Source organism: Leptinotarsa decemlineata, unplaced genomic scaffold (genome assembly GCF_025532065.1).
Source record: "Leptinotarsa decemlineata unplaced genomic scaffold, Ldec_3_MD MMD2_tig00000882_RagTag_RagTag, whole genome shotgun sequence".
In the NCBI taxonomy this organism is placed as follows: domain Eukaryota; kingdom Metazoa; phylum Arthropoda; class Insecta; order Coleoptera; family Chrysomelidae; genus Leptinotarsa; species Leptinotarsa decemlineata.
The window spans coordinates 9,254,290-9,272,251 of NW_027412556.1; the positions used below are offsets into that span (position 1 = coordinate 9,254,290).

Here is a 17,962-nt window from a genome sequence, read left to right on the forward strand (position 1 = left end):
CGCGTAACTCTCACTCGACCGAAATGATTTTCAATGATCGTTTTCCGAATCGTCCTATCTGTTGAAAATATTTGAGGAAACTTGTATCCGAATTCACAACTACCGGTAGTGTACATAACAAAAAGCCCCCAGGTCATTCATCCATTTCTGAAGAACAGCAAGTGCAAATAATTGGTGAGATGGTAGAAAATCCTGAACAGTCTACTTATTCCGTCGCGAATGTTTGTGCGGTGTCTCCTTCTAGTGTGTGGAGACTTTTGTAGAGGAATAAGAATCATCCATACAAAATTAAAATCGTACACCAATTAACTGAAGATGACTCTGATCGAAGAACAGAATTCTGCAAAATTCTGCGAAACTATTGCCGGGCATCCTACCTATCTCCCAATATTTGTTTTAGTGACAAATGTACATTTTTTGAACGACAATGTTCACAGACCAACCTCCACGTTTTTCGTTTGGGCAGGGATATTGAGAAACCATATTGTATGACCTCCATTTATTGATCAAAATTTAAAAGAGGATCTGTATTTGAATATGCTAGAAACTACTGTTGACCTTCTCATCACTGAAATCGTCGAAGCGAATCCTAATGAATTCGATATGGATATTGTATTCCAACAAAATGGAGCACTACCACATTACTCCAGACAAGTAAGAAACTATTTGGATACTACTTTTCACAGTCGTTGGAGTGGCCGTCGAAGTCCTACAGAATGACCAACCCGCTCGCCAAATTTGACACCTTTGGACTTTCTTTATGGGACTGTTTGGAGCAAAAGGTGTACGAAACTGACCCTGCTTCAATATTGGATATACGGCAGAGAATAATAAATATCTGTAGAGAAATTGACGATACTGTGTTCGAAAATGTTCGGCGTGAAATATCGGATAGGCTGTTCATATCTCAAGGAGTTCAAGGCAACCATTTCGAGCATCTTCTGAACTGACCCCAAGCTCATTCCCTCATATTATGTAGTTAAATGTATATGTATTCAGGCAATTATCAAAAGTTCCGCCATTTTGTGATAGTTGAAGATATTGACATCTTATTCTAGGGTTGTGAAGCATTTGTCAGAAGCTTCAAAAAGATGTACCACAAGACCCCCCTTTTCATTTAATTTTTTCTCCCAGGCGCCCAGTCGCCATCTTGGAAGTTTCATCTGTCAATTTAACTTCAAAATGAAGTATTCATGCATTACTTTCATTATCCCAAATTTAAATTTTCAATTATGTCGGAAAGCAACTACTTTCGTGGCTAATGTCACTACTAACATTGGAACCAACCTCTAACAATCGATTCCTGCGGACACAATTGAGAATATTAATATATTCTTAAGGAAATGTCATAACAAATGTACTCTTATTAGAATTAAAATTTGTGTGCCTATTTTCTTCAGTCTTCAGTTGCATATTAATCAGTTCCATATTGATAAGCTCCGAATAATTACAGGTAGCGGCGAAAATCTCAAATCCCGTTCGGCTCGGGTGAAGTGAAGTACTATGTCCATTCTGGATCAGTCGAGAGCCCATCCTCTTATACAGGTTATGCCGCCCGTTTCGCAGCCCATGATGCCGCCCCACAGCATTGAGGGACCCCCCAACCCCGATGTGCTGTTAGCCCTCCTTGCCAGGAACAAAGCATTAGAAGGTGAGTGACGGAGTTTGTTTACATTTCTTATGTATCAATAATTATATGATGAATGGAGGCACATTACCCTCATTTTTGAAAGCGACGGATGTGAATATTGTAAAAGTTGACAAATCTGAAATTAGGTTAGGTAAGGTTAGGTCCAAAGTGAGTGGGTCTATTCGACCCTCCACCGCAACTAGCAAGGGTTTATTGTGGTTCACACCTATTCACACTCGACCTAATAAACCCAGCTTCTTAACGAAGCCGATTAGTTTGTATGATGAGTGGTCTTTCAGGTCAGATGGTAAGAGTACGGCTGTGCCCAACTCTAACAACCCAATTAGGTCCCCGGCGGGGCAGGCACAAAGTATATGCTCTGCTGTTTCATCGTTAATGTCGGATAGTCAAGGTGCAAGATTCCCACCTTGATACCCGCGACAACCTTCCCATATGAGGGTTTTTGCACGTCAGCTACGCCTGACGATGCCTCAGATTCAACCGTGCAGGGCTTTTCGCCTCTGGTTTTGGTGAATCATCACTTGAGCGCAAACGTATGCTAAACCTACTCATGGGGAGTTTGTTCCCCCACCTGAGACAGATTCTGCGTACGCCGCTTAAGAATATGGTTAAAGGCGGTTTTATAAGGTACCCCGCTTTGAGGAGACGACTCAGTCATTTCCTGGCTGCACCAACAAACCGTTTTTTAGGTTTAGTTATTGGATCAGGAGTTGGGGAGTTGAGAAGCTCTCGTTCCTGAACTAAATTTTCAGGGAGGTTAGTTGGAGTCGTAAACTCGACATCCATCTCCTCTGTAGACTCGATTCTAAACTAAATTTGCAGGGAGATCAGTTGAAGCCTTAAAATCGACATCCATCTCCTCTGTAGACTCGCTCCTGAACTAAATTTACAGGGAGGTCAGTTGGAGTCGTGAAGTCGACATCCATCTCCTCTGAAAGAATTTTCAAGTTTACTCTGTCCATAAAAGTCCCACGAGTAGCTAGGGAAAGAAGGTCATATCACGGCAGAGCCCCGCATTACCGTGACAAGGCGATGCTACGACGAGAGGGTGTCCGGAATCTCGAAGGTTCCGTAGAGACAGCTGATAGGCTCAGTGTCATTCATCCTCTCGGCACGGATACACACACCTTAGGATTAAGCCATCGTTGGGATGCCATTCAGTTAGGGAATAACAGAACCACAAGTGAGTCTGTCATTCCCGTATCCAGTGAGGCTACGTGGAAGCAGGCATCCGATGGCCGGTTTGCTCAACGCCCACATCCCAAGAAAATGCACTCGCCAAAAACAGCATGCACAGTAGTTCAGGCAGTGAAAGATGAACAAGGACACCCAACCCCTGAAATTACTCTTCTTTTAAATCCATATATCTTTCAAAACTGCCGTAGAACTGGATAAAGTTAAAATGGCACAAGTAACACCCATTTACAAAAATGATACCAAATCCCATGTGAATAATCATAGGCCTGTATCAGTTCTTCCTATCTCTTCAAAAATATTTGAAAAATTCATGAATTGTAGATTGTGGAAAAAACAACAATTTTATTAGAACATCAATATGGATTTCCTAAATCCAGAGACTCAGAGAGAGAGCAACCCAAGACGGCATATCTTAGATACAACACAAAATTGTTATTGATATAAAATGTATGGTTCTATGACTAGATTAACGTGAAGCTTTCGAAACTGTTGACCATTGAATTTTCATGAAAAAACTATATACTATTGGAATTAGGGGTGAAATTTACCGTTGAATAGAAAGTTTTTTAGAAAACGGTAAGTAATTTGTGAATGTGGAAAAGAAAGAGTCTTTCATTGATTCCTTCCTATATTTACAATTAAATAAAACAAAGTGTGTGTGAAATATCATCGACATTTTTGCCCATTTCAAGTTTTTGTGGCAAATAGAATACAATCCAATGCCAATGCCAACCCCCCTACCTCCCTCATCATCATCATGTTGGCGAGAGATACAAGCAAGCAACCGAAATTTTGTGTACGTTTGGAAGACCTATTATGTGTAGTATAACATCGTTCAAATGTCCAAATCAGGCTAAATTTGACCGATGGCATGGGTTTTGTTGGCTTTGAGGACCACTGTGCTTTGTGGCTTATTCGCATGCACCTGCGACTTAGAAAAACCCCACAAGACAAAGTCCAACGGGGTTAAATCGCATGATCTCAGTGGCCAGTTCACATCATCTCCACATGAAATGACGATGCCCTCAAATCGCTCGTGCAGAATATCCAATGTGGCATGAGCTGTGTGGCACATAGCGCCGTCCTGTTGGAACCACAGGTCGTTGCTGTCCAGATCATCCAATGCAGGACAAGAAAGTTGGTAATCATCGACCTATAGTGCTCGCCGTTGACAGTGATGGCCTGGCCAACCGTCGTTCTCAAAAAAGTATGGAGAAATATGGACCGTTGACGTCGTCAGCCCAAATTTTACACCAATAATTAACTTTTTCGGGATACATTGGACGGTCTTGGATCTCATGTGGATCGGTATCGTCACGTACTCATTCATCCAGAAGTGGGCCTCATCGCTGAAGATGATAAGGGTCAGTTACCAACTGCTTCAGAGTCCAATCAACAAACACACATGGCTGTCTATGGTTGTTTACCTTCAGTTCCTAGGTCAGTTGAATTTTGTACGGAGACAGGACCAAGTCATGATGCAAAATTCGCCAAATTGGTCTTGTAAGCGACACAAAATCGACTGCCTCGGATTCTTCTGCAAACACACCGGCGGTGTTTTAGCAGGACTTGTGTTTCGTCAACGTACGGATGTTGTCCAATCGTTTACTGAATCAGTGGACTCAAATTCTTTCACCACATTGCGAATGTCTTCTCGGTAGGACGATTATGTCGACCGTAAAATGGACTAAGCGCGCGGTACGTTGTCCAAACAGAACACTCAACAACATGGCCATTTTCAATTGAACTTTGGTGATCACTGTTGAAAGACCCGTAAAAAACCTCAACATATGGGATTTCACAAGAATCAGTATTGAGACCTTTATTATTTTCAATTTATATTATTTCTCATTTCATTTTTGAAGTTGAAAGATTCAATTAAGGTATTTGCAGACCGATCTGACTATGATTCTATCAAAGATTTAGTGATTAATGATTTGAATAAGATTTCTGTATGGTTACAAATTCATAAATTGATATTGAATTTTTCAAAATCATTTCATATATTTATAATTCGAAAAACAAGTCGTAATCGATTTCCCTCAATCAAATTTGAAAGTGATGAGATCATATTCAAAAACTATACCAAATTTCTAGGACTCGATATTGATGAGTATCTCAGTTGAAATAGACATTCAAAAAACAAGTCACCGATTATTGGTATTCTTTAAAGAATACGGAATCATATTGATCGCAAATATTTGATGAAGATATATTATAGTTTCATATGCTCTCGATTGAAATATTTAATTTCCATATGGGGATCGACAAATACCGCAACTCTTAAACTATTGAAAAAACTTCAGAATAAATCTATCGAATGTATTTATTTATAAACTTTTGCACACTTAGAACCAACTGAAAATTTATATAAACCTCGAAGGTTTTTGAATTTGGATACAGCAGTTTGAAATTCACTGAAAATCAATTCATTCATAACCATCCAAGAGAATATTTCAGGAACTACATCCAAGCAGACGAAAAACAGGACTTGGGAAACATTGCATCCTGCGTAATGATGTTGTTGGGACTGGTGATAGGTGAATTAATCAGACCGACACAGCGTGTACAAATAACACCAACAAAACGACAACCAAAAAAATAACAGTGTAACGTCGTGGCGAGAAGAATCAGAACTAGGATTAGTTCCCAACTCCGTCACGCTGGAACCCACTTTGAAAAAATCTACTTTTTTTAGCCTATTTTACCTACAAACGATACTGATAAATGTAGTGATGTTCATTTTTTTTTGTAGTCTTATCGGTTACTGAGAAAGCACTATTGACATTATTCTAACTACGAAGGACGAGTAATAATGTGCCAAAAAGTTCTGAAAAAGGTTCTAAATGGATTGAACTTTTTCAGAACTATTTCAGAACTTTTTGGCACATTATTACTCGTCCTTCGTAGTTAATTAATAGTGCTTTCTCAGTAACCGATAAGACTACAAAAAAATGAACATTACTATATTTATTAGTATCGTTTGTAGGTAAAGTAGGCTAAAAAAAAAGTAGATTTTTTTCAAAGTGGGTTCCAGCGTGACGGAGCTTTAGTTCCCGGACTAAATCCCTGAACAGACTATAATAGTTCTCGGCAGCATGAATGCATCGGCTATAAGAAAATGTATTCCCGTAACTCTTGAAAAATTATCTCTCACAATACTCGGGGTCATAAATTTAGTCAAGAAAGGTCAACCACTTGGGCCCTTGTCTTAATCTATAGAAAAGTTATCGAAAGTTAATTTTGTAATAAAAATTAATAAAGGAATACATTGTTCTCAAACTAAATAGAGTAGGAAAAACCCCACAATATAATAATTGAATTTTAAATTTATCTATTATAAACAGCCAATGTTTCTTGGGAAAGTCAAGTGTCAATAACAATTTTCCATATTCAACGAAAGTCATTTTTTGTGGAGGAAAAATCAGTTTTTCATCGACTTTTTTTTTGGGTATTTGTTACCTTCCACAATCTGAAAAATATAAAAATTATAATGGAAAACTTTATACAAGTGTAGAAGGGCAAACTTTTTAGTTCACCCCGATAAGTTACTGCGTAAAAATCAAAGTATTTTTCACAAAGAAAAATCTTCTATTTATCAGTAACTTGTCGTATTTAACAATTTTGCCTATCAAAAAAAATTACTAAGAAATAATACTTATCTTTTACGTTTCAGAGGCCAAAATCTGTCTCCGTCTTCAGAAATTGATAAAAAATTCGAATATATTCGCAGTTATTCCTTTTTTGATAGCTTATTTCTTTACTTCTTCGACAGAGGTCAAAGAAGTTTTTTCATCTTCCTCGAATGCGGAATCTGATTTTCTCAAATCTTAGTTATGTCTGTAGAGCACTTCTGAAACAACCCTCGTGATAGCATCGAGGAAAATAAACAATTTCTTGCCTCATTCCCATTCATCCGAGTTAAACCTAAATCTCCTCTCGACTGCCATCCCCGTTCGCTAATTTTCCGACAAAAAGACATCAATTCTAATCTAATTACCGATACCAAACAATGGGACCAGCTTCCGATCGCCTTAGTGTGAGGAAGATTAAAGTGGAGATGAACGCGAGCAGATTTCCCATGTGAAATGGTGGCGGCTGCCGACCGCTACAGTATCCTTCGGTAACCTTAGTCTTCTGGCACGTGGCCACGTGGTTCGTCCGGACTCACACGTGTCGGAAAAAGCGTGCTATTCTTTCGGGCCACTTCGCTACTGTGTAATTACTGACGTTGACATCGGATCCGCATTTTATCGTCCACGGTTTAGAAGGCTAATGCTATGTTTAAATATGTGTTTAAGGTTTTTTACTGATGGAAGTAAGTGGTGGTTGGGAGGTTTTCACACGAATATAATGATACACTACAGATCAACAGTCAAATGATAGTAAACAGTACCAACTTTTGACGGAAGATTCATGAATACGTAGGGGATTTCATAAACTACACCTCACGATTTGATCTCCGCAAACTTTATTTGAAAAATGTATCACGACATGTTTCACTAACACAATAGCTTTTTCAAGAGTGATTTGAATACTACAAGTTGCTTCTTACGCTAATATTTGTATACCACAGGTAACTAACTATAATTGGGACTACCTCCATCGAATTACCTAAACCTCTACCTGTAGCATATTACCTCACTTCTACACAGAAATAATACTTTCTCGGTTTTTTAAGAAAACAAGCTTCCTAATGATTTAGTATTTTCTATCAAATGCGGTTTTTTCGATTGGTTGGGAAAGGGATCGAAAATATTCGTAGATAAACAATTTAGTTTTATGCCAACGTTTCGGACTTTATTAAATCCATCATCAGGGCTCTGTAATAAAATAATTTAATAAGTGACAAAATGGTTTAAACTTTCACGGCTGAGGTTTTCAGTGTCATTGCTTTTCGAGTTTGAAAGCCGTGGATTTTTGGAATTTCTTCCTGACATTTCGCTGGCGCGAGTGGCTTCTTCAGAGGTTGAACCATCATGGCTTGCTGTCCGATGACTACCTTTTAGGCTTCGTAAAGCGTATTTATGCCTTGTCAGGTAATCCGTTGTATCTGTACCTGTATTTGTACCTGTACTCGTACCTGCTCTTATACCTGTAGTCGTACCTGCACTTGAACCTGGAACATTAACAATCTCGCTGCTTGTTGTCCTGTTCGTTATTCTCGAATTCCTTATAATGGGGTTCCATATTCGATTGAGGTTCACCGCTTCTTCTTTTCTGTTGAAATTCTCCGTGTGTTTGTGGATCTCTATTGCCTCCCTTACCAGTCGGCTATGGTATCCCTGGTTGGGGGCAATTATTTCTGTATTTTCAAACAAAATTCTGTGGTCTCCTTCACTAAGTGCGTGTTCTGTCACAGCTCACTTAGATCACTATTATCAACGTAGATCACAAACGTGAATGGTCCCAAGTGTGATCCTTGTGGTACACCTGATGTTATTGAAGTAGCCTTGAAATAATAACTGTTGAGTGAAATATACTGTGTTCTCTTAGACAGATATGTTGATATCCGAGCTGACAGAAAACCGTCCACATCAACTTCAGCAAGAAAATTGCGTATTCGCGATTTGATGAAGTCAACAAAGGCCTTTTCTGCCTGGTCTTGATTGGTGAAGGTTCTGCTGGTAAGAAAGTTCTCGAAGTGTTTGAAAAGATGTCGGTTGGGGAGAGGTCTAGAGAGTATGGTGGCTTTAGCGGAACTTCGACGCTCAATTCGTTTAATTTTAGGACGGTGATTTGTGAAAATGCGGACGGGCGTTGTCGTGTCCAAACATTGAAATTTGAAAAAAATGAACAGTAAAGATTTACAGAGTACAAAATTATCTATAGATCAGTGCTACGAAAGTACATGAAATCAAAATGGACAAAACTTTTGAAATAACCTTATACCATGGTCAATTTTATCGAAGGCTTTGTTCTGCTCAGTGTAGAAAGCATCAACTTAGATTTGGTTATCAATCCTGTTCATATAAATTTTGAGGTGGATCTACTTTTGAACAAGCCGTGTTGTTCTGGCATTATTTGGCCCAATACCACTTGATAAATTTAATTTGAAAAAAAGTCACTGTAATTTGCTTTATGAATATCGTAGTCTGAGCTCATTATATTGAATGTACAGGGTGAATCAACAAGATTCACACGGCCTAACGCTCTTTTTTTGTCGTATGAATATCGATCAGAACTATCTTCTGAATTTATTTTGTTACATACTTGATGACTTAGAAGATCGTATCCACCCAAAGTTGCAGCAATGCCAAGTTATTCCAAAAAACCTATTTTGAAGTGTAGGTTTTGAGAATTTACTACTCTCACTTCTTCAGCAGCTGATGCGTGGAATTTCTTCAGGAATGGGCAGATTATGAACCTTTCTAGTGAGTTGAGTTTGTAAACGAAAGATAGATAAATATATAAATAATCGTAGCACTTCATTTCCAACAAGTGTAAACCCAATTACAGAAAACGTTAAAAAATATATGGTGAAAAAGTAACATAATCAGATTCATGTGATGCACTGTTTGGAACCTTTGGTGTAGTAATGGATATTACTGGAGTTTCTTCCCAGCACCAAACAGTTATTTTAACACATCGACACGTGTTTGGATCACCAAGTAATCATCTTCAAGAGGAAGATACAATAGATACCTCTTCTAGGTAGCTGCGCCTCAAGTGTCTTAAATTAATTTCACAATATTGCATTATCTACTAGTCTAAAATTAATTTTACAATGTGTCCTTATATAAAAGTCAGGTAAATCTGATAATTATTTTAACAAGCTATATAGCATACTCTTGGTCTACCATCGATATTCATAATATGTTTACTTATTTCTACACTCTCATAGGCATCTAGATGCCTATTGTTGTTAACTTGTCTAACCAATCTTAATGAACTGAAGTCTATGGAGAGATTTTGTTGCAAAATTTGATAGGCGACTGCTGATTTTTCTGGTCTTATATAGTTTAGGTATATCTCATTTCAATAGATCTTTTTGTCTGTCCATAATATTTTGCATAGTAGCCTTTAGATTCAATTTCGTAAATTCCAGACTTTCCCGAATTCTCGACTTTGTTTTTTGGATTTCCTAAAAGGTTCTGTTATGTATAACTTATTTCAAAAACCACCTCCATACCTAATTCCTTGAAAATCTTTCCAAAGTTCTTCGTGTATTGGTGGTATGGAACTGAGATATATTTATCTTGGTTTTCGTCGTTTTTAAAAGTCGAGATTTCGCTCATTCTTAACCTACATTTTTCCTCCTTATTATATCATCTGTAATACCCCTCGAGAAACCGTTAGTGACTGCTATTTCCTGTATTGACCGTTTTTCTTTTATGTACCTCTCATCTGTGAGAGGAAAAGTCAAAAGGCAATGCACTAGAAAATTCAGCCCAGCACGTTGGTGCTGTCCACAGTGATGTGAACTGTCAGTAATATACCTGTACTTGTTTCCTTCATAAATACATCGTATTCTAGCCTTCCATATTGGCTCCTCATTATCAAAACGTCAAAAAATGGAAGGTGTCCTTTATTTCATTCCTCATACGTGAATTTTATTGATGGAAATCTGTTATTTAAAACAAACAAAGTCCTCGATCTTCGATTTTTTGTTCTCGAATATCGCAAAAACATCATACACATACCTCAACCATATCCTAGGAAAATACTTCGAATTTTCTTTGGTTTCCATTTCAAATCTGTTCATGTATAGGTTTTTCAGGGGTTACCTAAAGACGTTCCTTCCTGTTGTTCATAAAAGCAACCTTCCACCTGAAAACGGTTTTGTTTCATATACAAATTAGTGAGTGGAACGAATTCATCAATTTCGTTATTATTGAAATTATTTTTCTCTGGCAATTCTCTGAGGTACTGTAAGGTCTGTGGAATTGGGATGCTAGGGAATAAGGAGCTAACATCAAAGGAAACCAAAATCTCACCTTTTTTCAGAACTATCTTTTTTATTTACGTGATTATATGATTACATCCCTGAATTATCTTGCGTTCCTCATTATGAAGTACAACATTCGACTAGCGGATGATACAGTCTATATATGAAACAATAGTGAATTTTTATCAAAACTATTGCCAAGGTCCATCATTACTATAACTCAACTGATGGGACTCAATTTCATAAGTAAATTGTATTAAACTTTTCTTTCTATAAAAAGACAATACATAGGTTACTCGAAAAAACCGAAGCATTTGTAGATGTTCAAGTTGTTCCCAAACTTCACATCAATATGTTGAAGCACTAACACAAATGTACTCTAAACTGTCTCTACTAAATGAAACCAAATGAGTACCCTTTAGTGCCCAACGAATCAATTGCTTTCACAGTAATTCCGGAAACACAGATTTGCCATAATGAGGAAAGGCATTGTGCCTACCGGAAGTGCACGAGGTTCGTGGTGTCAACAGTTGGGCTCTTGAAGGGGATTCCCTGACGATTAACAGTTGCGGCGTTCAATTTAGTAGCAGACGTCATCCACGCGCCGGACATTGTTGTTTTCCGGTTTTGGTGGTAGGGTTGATTGTTTGAATCTTTTACTGAGAAAGTTCCAGTCATCCTGAAGTTGATATCGGATTCGATTATATACGGTGTTTACGAACGGTGATGGATTGAATAATTTCATTTCGAATCCAAAATGTTGGAAAATAGAGAGTTATACAGGGCGTTTATTAAACATGCGGCACACATGTAAGGGACTATCTTTAGACTATTCTAAGTATATTTTGTGCTTTGATGATTTTTGATAGGGTGGTTCGACAATAACATTTGTCCGATATCTCAAGTCTTCCACATCTTCCACCACAATCTGAATGTTGATGATAGGTAACAACGGAAGTGTTAGATTTTTATTACTTGGTAGGTTCAGTGTTGTACGCTATACTTTTATTTCGGCTATGTTGATGATTTTAAAAATACCAAAATTGTTATTGTCGAAATTCTTTTTCGCCCCGTATCCTGGTCGGTCGGTAGCCAAGCGGTTCGGCGTGGGTACTTTGTTCACACACTCGAATTGACTACCGTGTTAGTCGGTGGTTCAAGCCCTAGTCTGAACCATCGATCTTCACTTGCTATCGTTCAACCCGTGTTAGGAATCACACGTTAAAAGGTAAGACCTCGTTAATCCTTAGCTCGCACAAGTTTCGACTTCTGAGGGTTGTCGTACGTAGGGGTGCGACAGCTGGTTAACGGAAAAACAGATTTTAAACAGAAAACAGATCTTCGAAACGAAGCACCCTATTATTGCCGCATGTAGAACAAACACTCTGTATATAAATCATAGTTATGTAGAATAGTGGTCCTAACTTATTCAACTAACCTATAACAGAATTAGTTCTGGCTGTAAAATGTTCCTGTTGAGCTGGCTCTCGATCTTATACTGATTTTTCAAATCCAGAGGGGTATATATTTCTTTATTTGAAAGAGATCAGTTTTTGGGAAAAGAAAGTTTTGAAAAAGCACATAGCCAAAACCTTTCATTCCCAAAAACTGACCTGTCCCCTTTCAATTTAATCCCTATGGCCTAGGTCATCGTCCATCCTGTTTTTTCCAGGAAGGTGGACAGGTCACTAGGAGACATACATGGCAACCTTGGGGTGTCTCACGGCGGCCACCGCGAAGATTTTGGAAGGTGCAGCGATATTTCTGTCGTTGCGCGGCTTCTTCAACCTCATTGGGGTTCCCTCCGTGGAAGTACTCAAGTGAGGGTGACTTTCTGCAGGGGCAGCCAGTTCCTTACCTTTATTCGAGGCGGAGCTGTTGGCGCCCGCCACAAGAAGTGCTTTTACTGTTGAAGGTGGAGTGGGGAAGGAGGTAGGTGCACTTATAGTTGCTGCTACTCCTGCCTCTTTCCCCCTTTTCTCCTTTTGGCCTCGGCGCCGCAAATGCGCCTACGCCTTGGCCTTTGTATTATATCACGAGGTGATCTGCCCAGCCTCGGGATTGGTTTTTATTTTCGTTGTGTCCCTTTTTGTATTCGTTTCATTCATGTGTGTTCTCACGAGTAGCAAGGAGTTGGTCACCTCTGGCAGAGTCTCGCAGTACCAGAAGAAGGCTTATTACAATGAGGTTTCACCCGGTTTCCCAAGGGGATCGTTCGTAACGTAACCGCATATCACCCTGAGGCCATTCAGATGTCGGCACGATTCCTTACACCTTAGCTTGGGTAAGCTGGTCCACGGTGGCATGTTTCGCAAAGGCTTTTGGGGAGTTTTAGTTCCTCTCAACCTGCTTATTTATACCACTGACTAGGAGTCCGGCGGCCACATTGGCTCCTGGACAGGGCCCCTAGTCCCCCGGTCGTTCCAATATCCGCCATAGGCGGATACAATGGCGATACATAGGCGATACAATGGGGAATGTTCCTCCTGACGAAAATCAAGTAGTTTTCATAAAAGAGCTCTAAAACAACGCATTTTAAACTTATCATTTCAACCTTTTTCTTTAAAAATTATTTCAATACTTAAAAAAGAGAAATGAAATAATGCATTCAACATTTAAAGAGTTTCGTTTCTATTTCACCATATGGCAACATCGGTTATAGTTAATAAAGGACAATGAACCTGTTACCTGTACGAGACAAACAAAGATGACTTATTTCAGAAGCGTGCTGTTCTGTTTACTTATGTTCCGAGTTCCGAGACATCCTGTGACATATGAAATTTTGTGCACCTAACCTATTTTCCTCTATATAAATAAATAACAAAACAACTGTTGTTTATGTGGCTTGTGGAAGTGGTATTGAACTATAAATTATATTTTGCCTTAATTGTTGATTTATAAACATAATTTCCCTTTTTTAAAGTAGAATATCTAGGTACGTATAAATCATTTCAACTTGATATAGTCGCTGTTGCCAATATGTGAATTAGAAACAAATCCTTCTTAAAATTATAACCCAACATTTGAAACATCAATTTGAATACTTTTCGAAGTGAATTTGAAAAACTCATGAATTAAACTCAACTTTATTTTGTTCAAATTTGCATTTGCTGTAATAACCCAAATTGGGGAACATTCCCCATTGCCGCAATAGATTTTCTATTATATTGGAACACACACCGGTTTCGGTCTGTTTGGCCATTCGCCAGTGGAAAGTAGTTTCTATCATCAATATAAAGTCGATTTCCGATAATTAAAAATCGAATTCCTTCAGAGTATCATTCTTTGAACTAGGCTGAAGCAAACGACAAACAACATGTTTATAATCTCCCCATCTGCCTGTGAATGAGGTAACCAACCGCATATCCGAAATTTGCCAGTCACAACTCCCTACTCTGTAGGTTAATGAACTGACATCTTTCAGAAAACAACTACTCTCCTGGCTAATACCACGAATAGCGTTGGATTATATCCGACAGGTGTCAGCGCAGGATTCTTCACTGAAGTCAAGTGTGTGCTAATAATTGAAAATCTATTGCGGAAGTTGTATTGCCAACAGCATATGCAGGAATAACTTCAGTGAAGAATCCTGCACTGACAACTGTTAGATATATTCCAACGCCGTTCGTGGTATTAGTCAGGGGAGTATTTGTTTTCTGATAGGTGTCAGTCCATTAACCCACAGTGTAGAGAGGAGACTGACCTGAACGAATCGTTCCTTTAGATGATTTGATTTTATGGTCAATCTTCATGTATGCACACTGACTTTATGTTAAAAAAGACAAGTGTCTTATTTCGAAACTTTAAATCATGTGTAGATCAAGAGTTTATTTTGAAATTAACTGCATTCTTCCTTCCTATGAAAGTTACTTATTTTTGTTTAAAGTTACCATTTCACTGAAAAAAAAACTTTGGTACACTGCTAATAAACTATTCAAAAATATACAATCATAAACTTCATAGGAGCAAAAGGCTTTTCAGAGTATATCAATGCACCTCCCTGGAGATTTTGGATAAATACCATCATCAATTCAACCTACAAATTAGTCCGTGAAGCATGACTATAATATGGTCCAAATAATGGCACCCTTGAAAGAGAACTGCGCTCACCCCTTGTGCAAACTTTATTCCACCCTTGTGGTTTGATTTCATAAAGCGCCCCGTTTTGTTTACTTTAATTTTAATTTTATTTATTTTACTTGTTAATAAAGTACACGCAATGTTGAGATTCGGTTTCCTAAGAATTGTTATTGAAACATACATCATTGATCAGATGAAAAATCATGCCGGAGAGCAAGTAGGTATGTTTGATGAAAGCCTTTGAATTTGCTTGAGTTGTTTGTGGGTTTTTTGAATTATTAATTATTTGATGTGTTTGTTTCAGATATATATATGAATCCACGTGGAAAATTTGGAATTAATACTGACTTTGGCAATTTAACTGCTGAAAGTGATACCACAAGACTTCAAATTTTCATCGATGAATTTTTATTTTTTTTACCGAAAGGAAAATTGCTGAACTCGTGTTTTTCAACAATAGAATTTCATTGTTCATAGTTATCGTGCCTTAACATGTCACCGCAGAGCCGGCAACCAAGTCACCCGATTTACGCAGCTAGATGCTATAAACATACGTCGCGTATTCTTTTCGATCTCAATGAAATTGCTACTACTCAGAATGTTTCTCTTCGAATTAAAAATGTCTAATTAAACCAAGAAGTCATTCAATATCATATCAATTCTTTGTGTTATAGCGATCTAAAACATCAATTGAAAATCTGATTCAGTCGTTTCAACAACAATAATCGATGAGTAACAATGGAAAGTTGTTTATATCAATGAAATAGTCATTGGGTAACTCAAGTTAGAACTTAGATTTCTATTTGTTAATATCTGGGCTAACATAGCCATAAACACATTGAGATTTCGAAGCAATAAACTCAAAATATTGGGAAAATTAAATCCACTGATCATGTACCCATTTCAAATCGTTTGGAAGTGGGCATAATCTTGGAAACTCATTTTATTTAGTAATGAAATATACAATATAATAATATAATGAAGGGTATTTCATTCGCCAATCGAATGTACGTCGTCCACGAAATTTGAACATTCTCCTTTTTTTTAACAGGCCTCGTACATACACCCTGTATGTAATATTTGCAAATATTAAATCATGTTATTGATGAAAATGGATGAATAATGTAACATGTGAATAGTTCAACTATAACTAGTTTAACTAGTTATAGTTATTAGTGTAACTAGTTATAGTTACACTCGTAAGTAAGTTAAAGTATAACTTCAGACAGTCAAAGTAATAACTATACTTTGTCGCATTCAGAAAGACGGACAAACAAGCAGACGCAAGCGACGGGTTATACAAGAATTGTATATGAAAAAATTCAACCTGAAGTTATAGATCAGTCTCTAACTCAACCAACTTAGGCAAAAGTGGGCATATGTATAGTGTAACTGTATCTATTCAGTAACTACAACTCGAAGTAGTTAGTTATTCAAACTATAACTTTAGTTAGTTGAAATTGTAACTACACAGTTAGTTATAGATCAGTCTCTAATTCAGTTAGTTATGACTTTCAGTTATATACCAGTCTCTAACCTCACTTACACGAATTGTAATTAATTAGAACAAACTATAACTCTACTCAGTTAGTAACTATAACTAGTAAGACTATAACATATATATAATGTAACTATAACAAGTGTTAATATAACTATTGAGTAACTATAACTCTAGTTCTGTAGTAAGAGTTCAACTATACCTTATAGCATTCAAAAAGACAGGCATATGCAAGCTTCGGGTTATACACGAATCATGCATACATACTAGACATATGTATAGAATAACTACAACTATTCATTAACTATAACTCTAGTCACTAGGATTATAACTTCACTTATTATAACTTCAGTTAGTTAAAACCACATATTAAGTCATAGATCGGTATCTAATTTAGTTGGTTATAACTTTAAGTTATAAACCAGTCTCCAACTTTAGAGTAAGAGTTAGACTCTAGAGTTCCACTGTTGAACATGATTTCCCTTCAATTGATTTAATGCGTTCACTGACAACACACATCCATAATTTATTATTTTCACCAGACAGTGGAGTGTCGTCTAATCGTGGAGAGCGATCGAACGCGTTACAAAAATACGATCAAAAGTCAGATAGGTAAATGACCATTACATTACAGTGGGTGAATCATGTAGGACGGCAGATGGTTCCACTAAAGCAGCACGAACAGGCAGGGGTTGAAGAAGCTCTATAATATTTCATTAGCTGGTGCTCCATATCGCTATCGTGAAATGATGCGATAACAGATGAAACAACAAAAAGTTAGAGTTAAACGTGGCTCTTGAACCATGATGATGTTTTGTGTGTGTAACTCATCTGAGGGCGAATCAGGCACCCTGCTATGTTCAGCTGGCTTTACTTTAGCGTATTAGCCCGATAATTGGACGAGATACGGAGATCATTAACTTTTTCATCAAGAAACATGCACTGTATACAGGATGTACATGAGTATCGATAGCTGGCTGTGGCACGTTTGTGTCAAATTATTGCAAATGTTAGAATGTCTACGGTTGAATAGAACACACTTGAAAAATACTATATTTTTTGCACACCGTTCAAAGCCATTGTCGACTTATGCTCAAGTAATATCGAAATTTGTATAAGAGAATAATATTTCGAAATATTCATCCCCTTCAACATATCTACGCAGTAGGTTCTGCTAATTCAATATCCAGCGTGGTATAAGCCGGGAAAGTAGTTATTTTCCAGCAAGCATTCACCAGGATCTACTGTGTAGATATGATTTCTTATATGTTAAAATAATAATAATTCTATTCCCCACCACATAATACAGTTAAAAATGTGTCTTATATTGAAGATATGATTGACAAAAATAAGGAAAAATGTTTCAACGCATCACATATGTCGGGGAATAAGAACAACTGTGACAAAAGAGCACATTGGTTAATTATGATTTCCATAATTGGCGCAGTCGGTAGGGTGTTTTTCGGTTCACTGGGAAATGATTTATTATTATGCTGTTCAGAAAAATGTTTAAATGTTTTTTACGTGAAAAGGTAAAATTGTGATCATTTGATTTATAATAAGTATCTCTGTTTGTTATTTGAAGGTTACTAGGGTGAACATTTCTTTTGGTTGTTTCTTTATTAAGTGATTGACATGTTTGTGTCTA

At 37.5% G+C, this 17,962-nt stretch overlaps 1 protein-coding gene across 1 annotated transcript in view; it reads left to right on the forward strand.

Moving 5' to 3' along the window:
• The first annotated feature begins 1,453 nt into the window (after window positions 1–1,453).
• Window positions 1,454–17,962, forward strand: part of Lim3 (Lim3 homeobox protein) — a 90,220-nt gene continuing 73,711 nt past the window's right edge. The window contains exon 1 of the mRNA XM_074174949.1: window positions 1,454–1,651. Coding sequence (XP_074031050.1) covers window positions 1,504–1,651 — 148 coding nt within the window. The 5' untranslated portion in view covers window positions 1,454–1,503. The remainder of the gene's footprint in view (window positions 1,652–17,962) is intronic.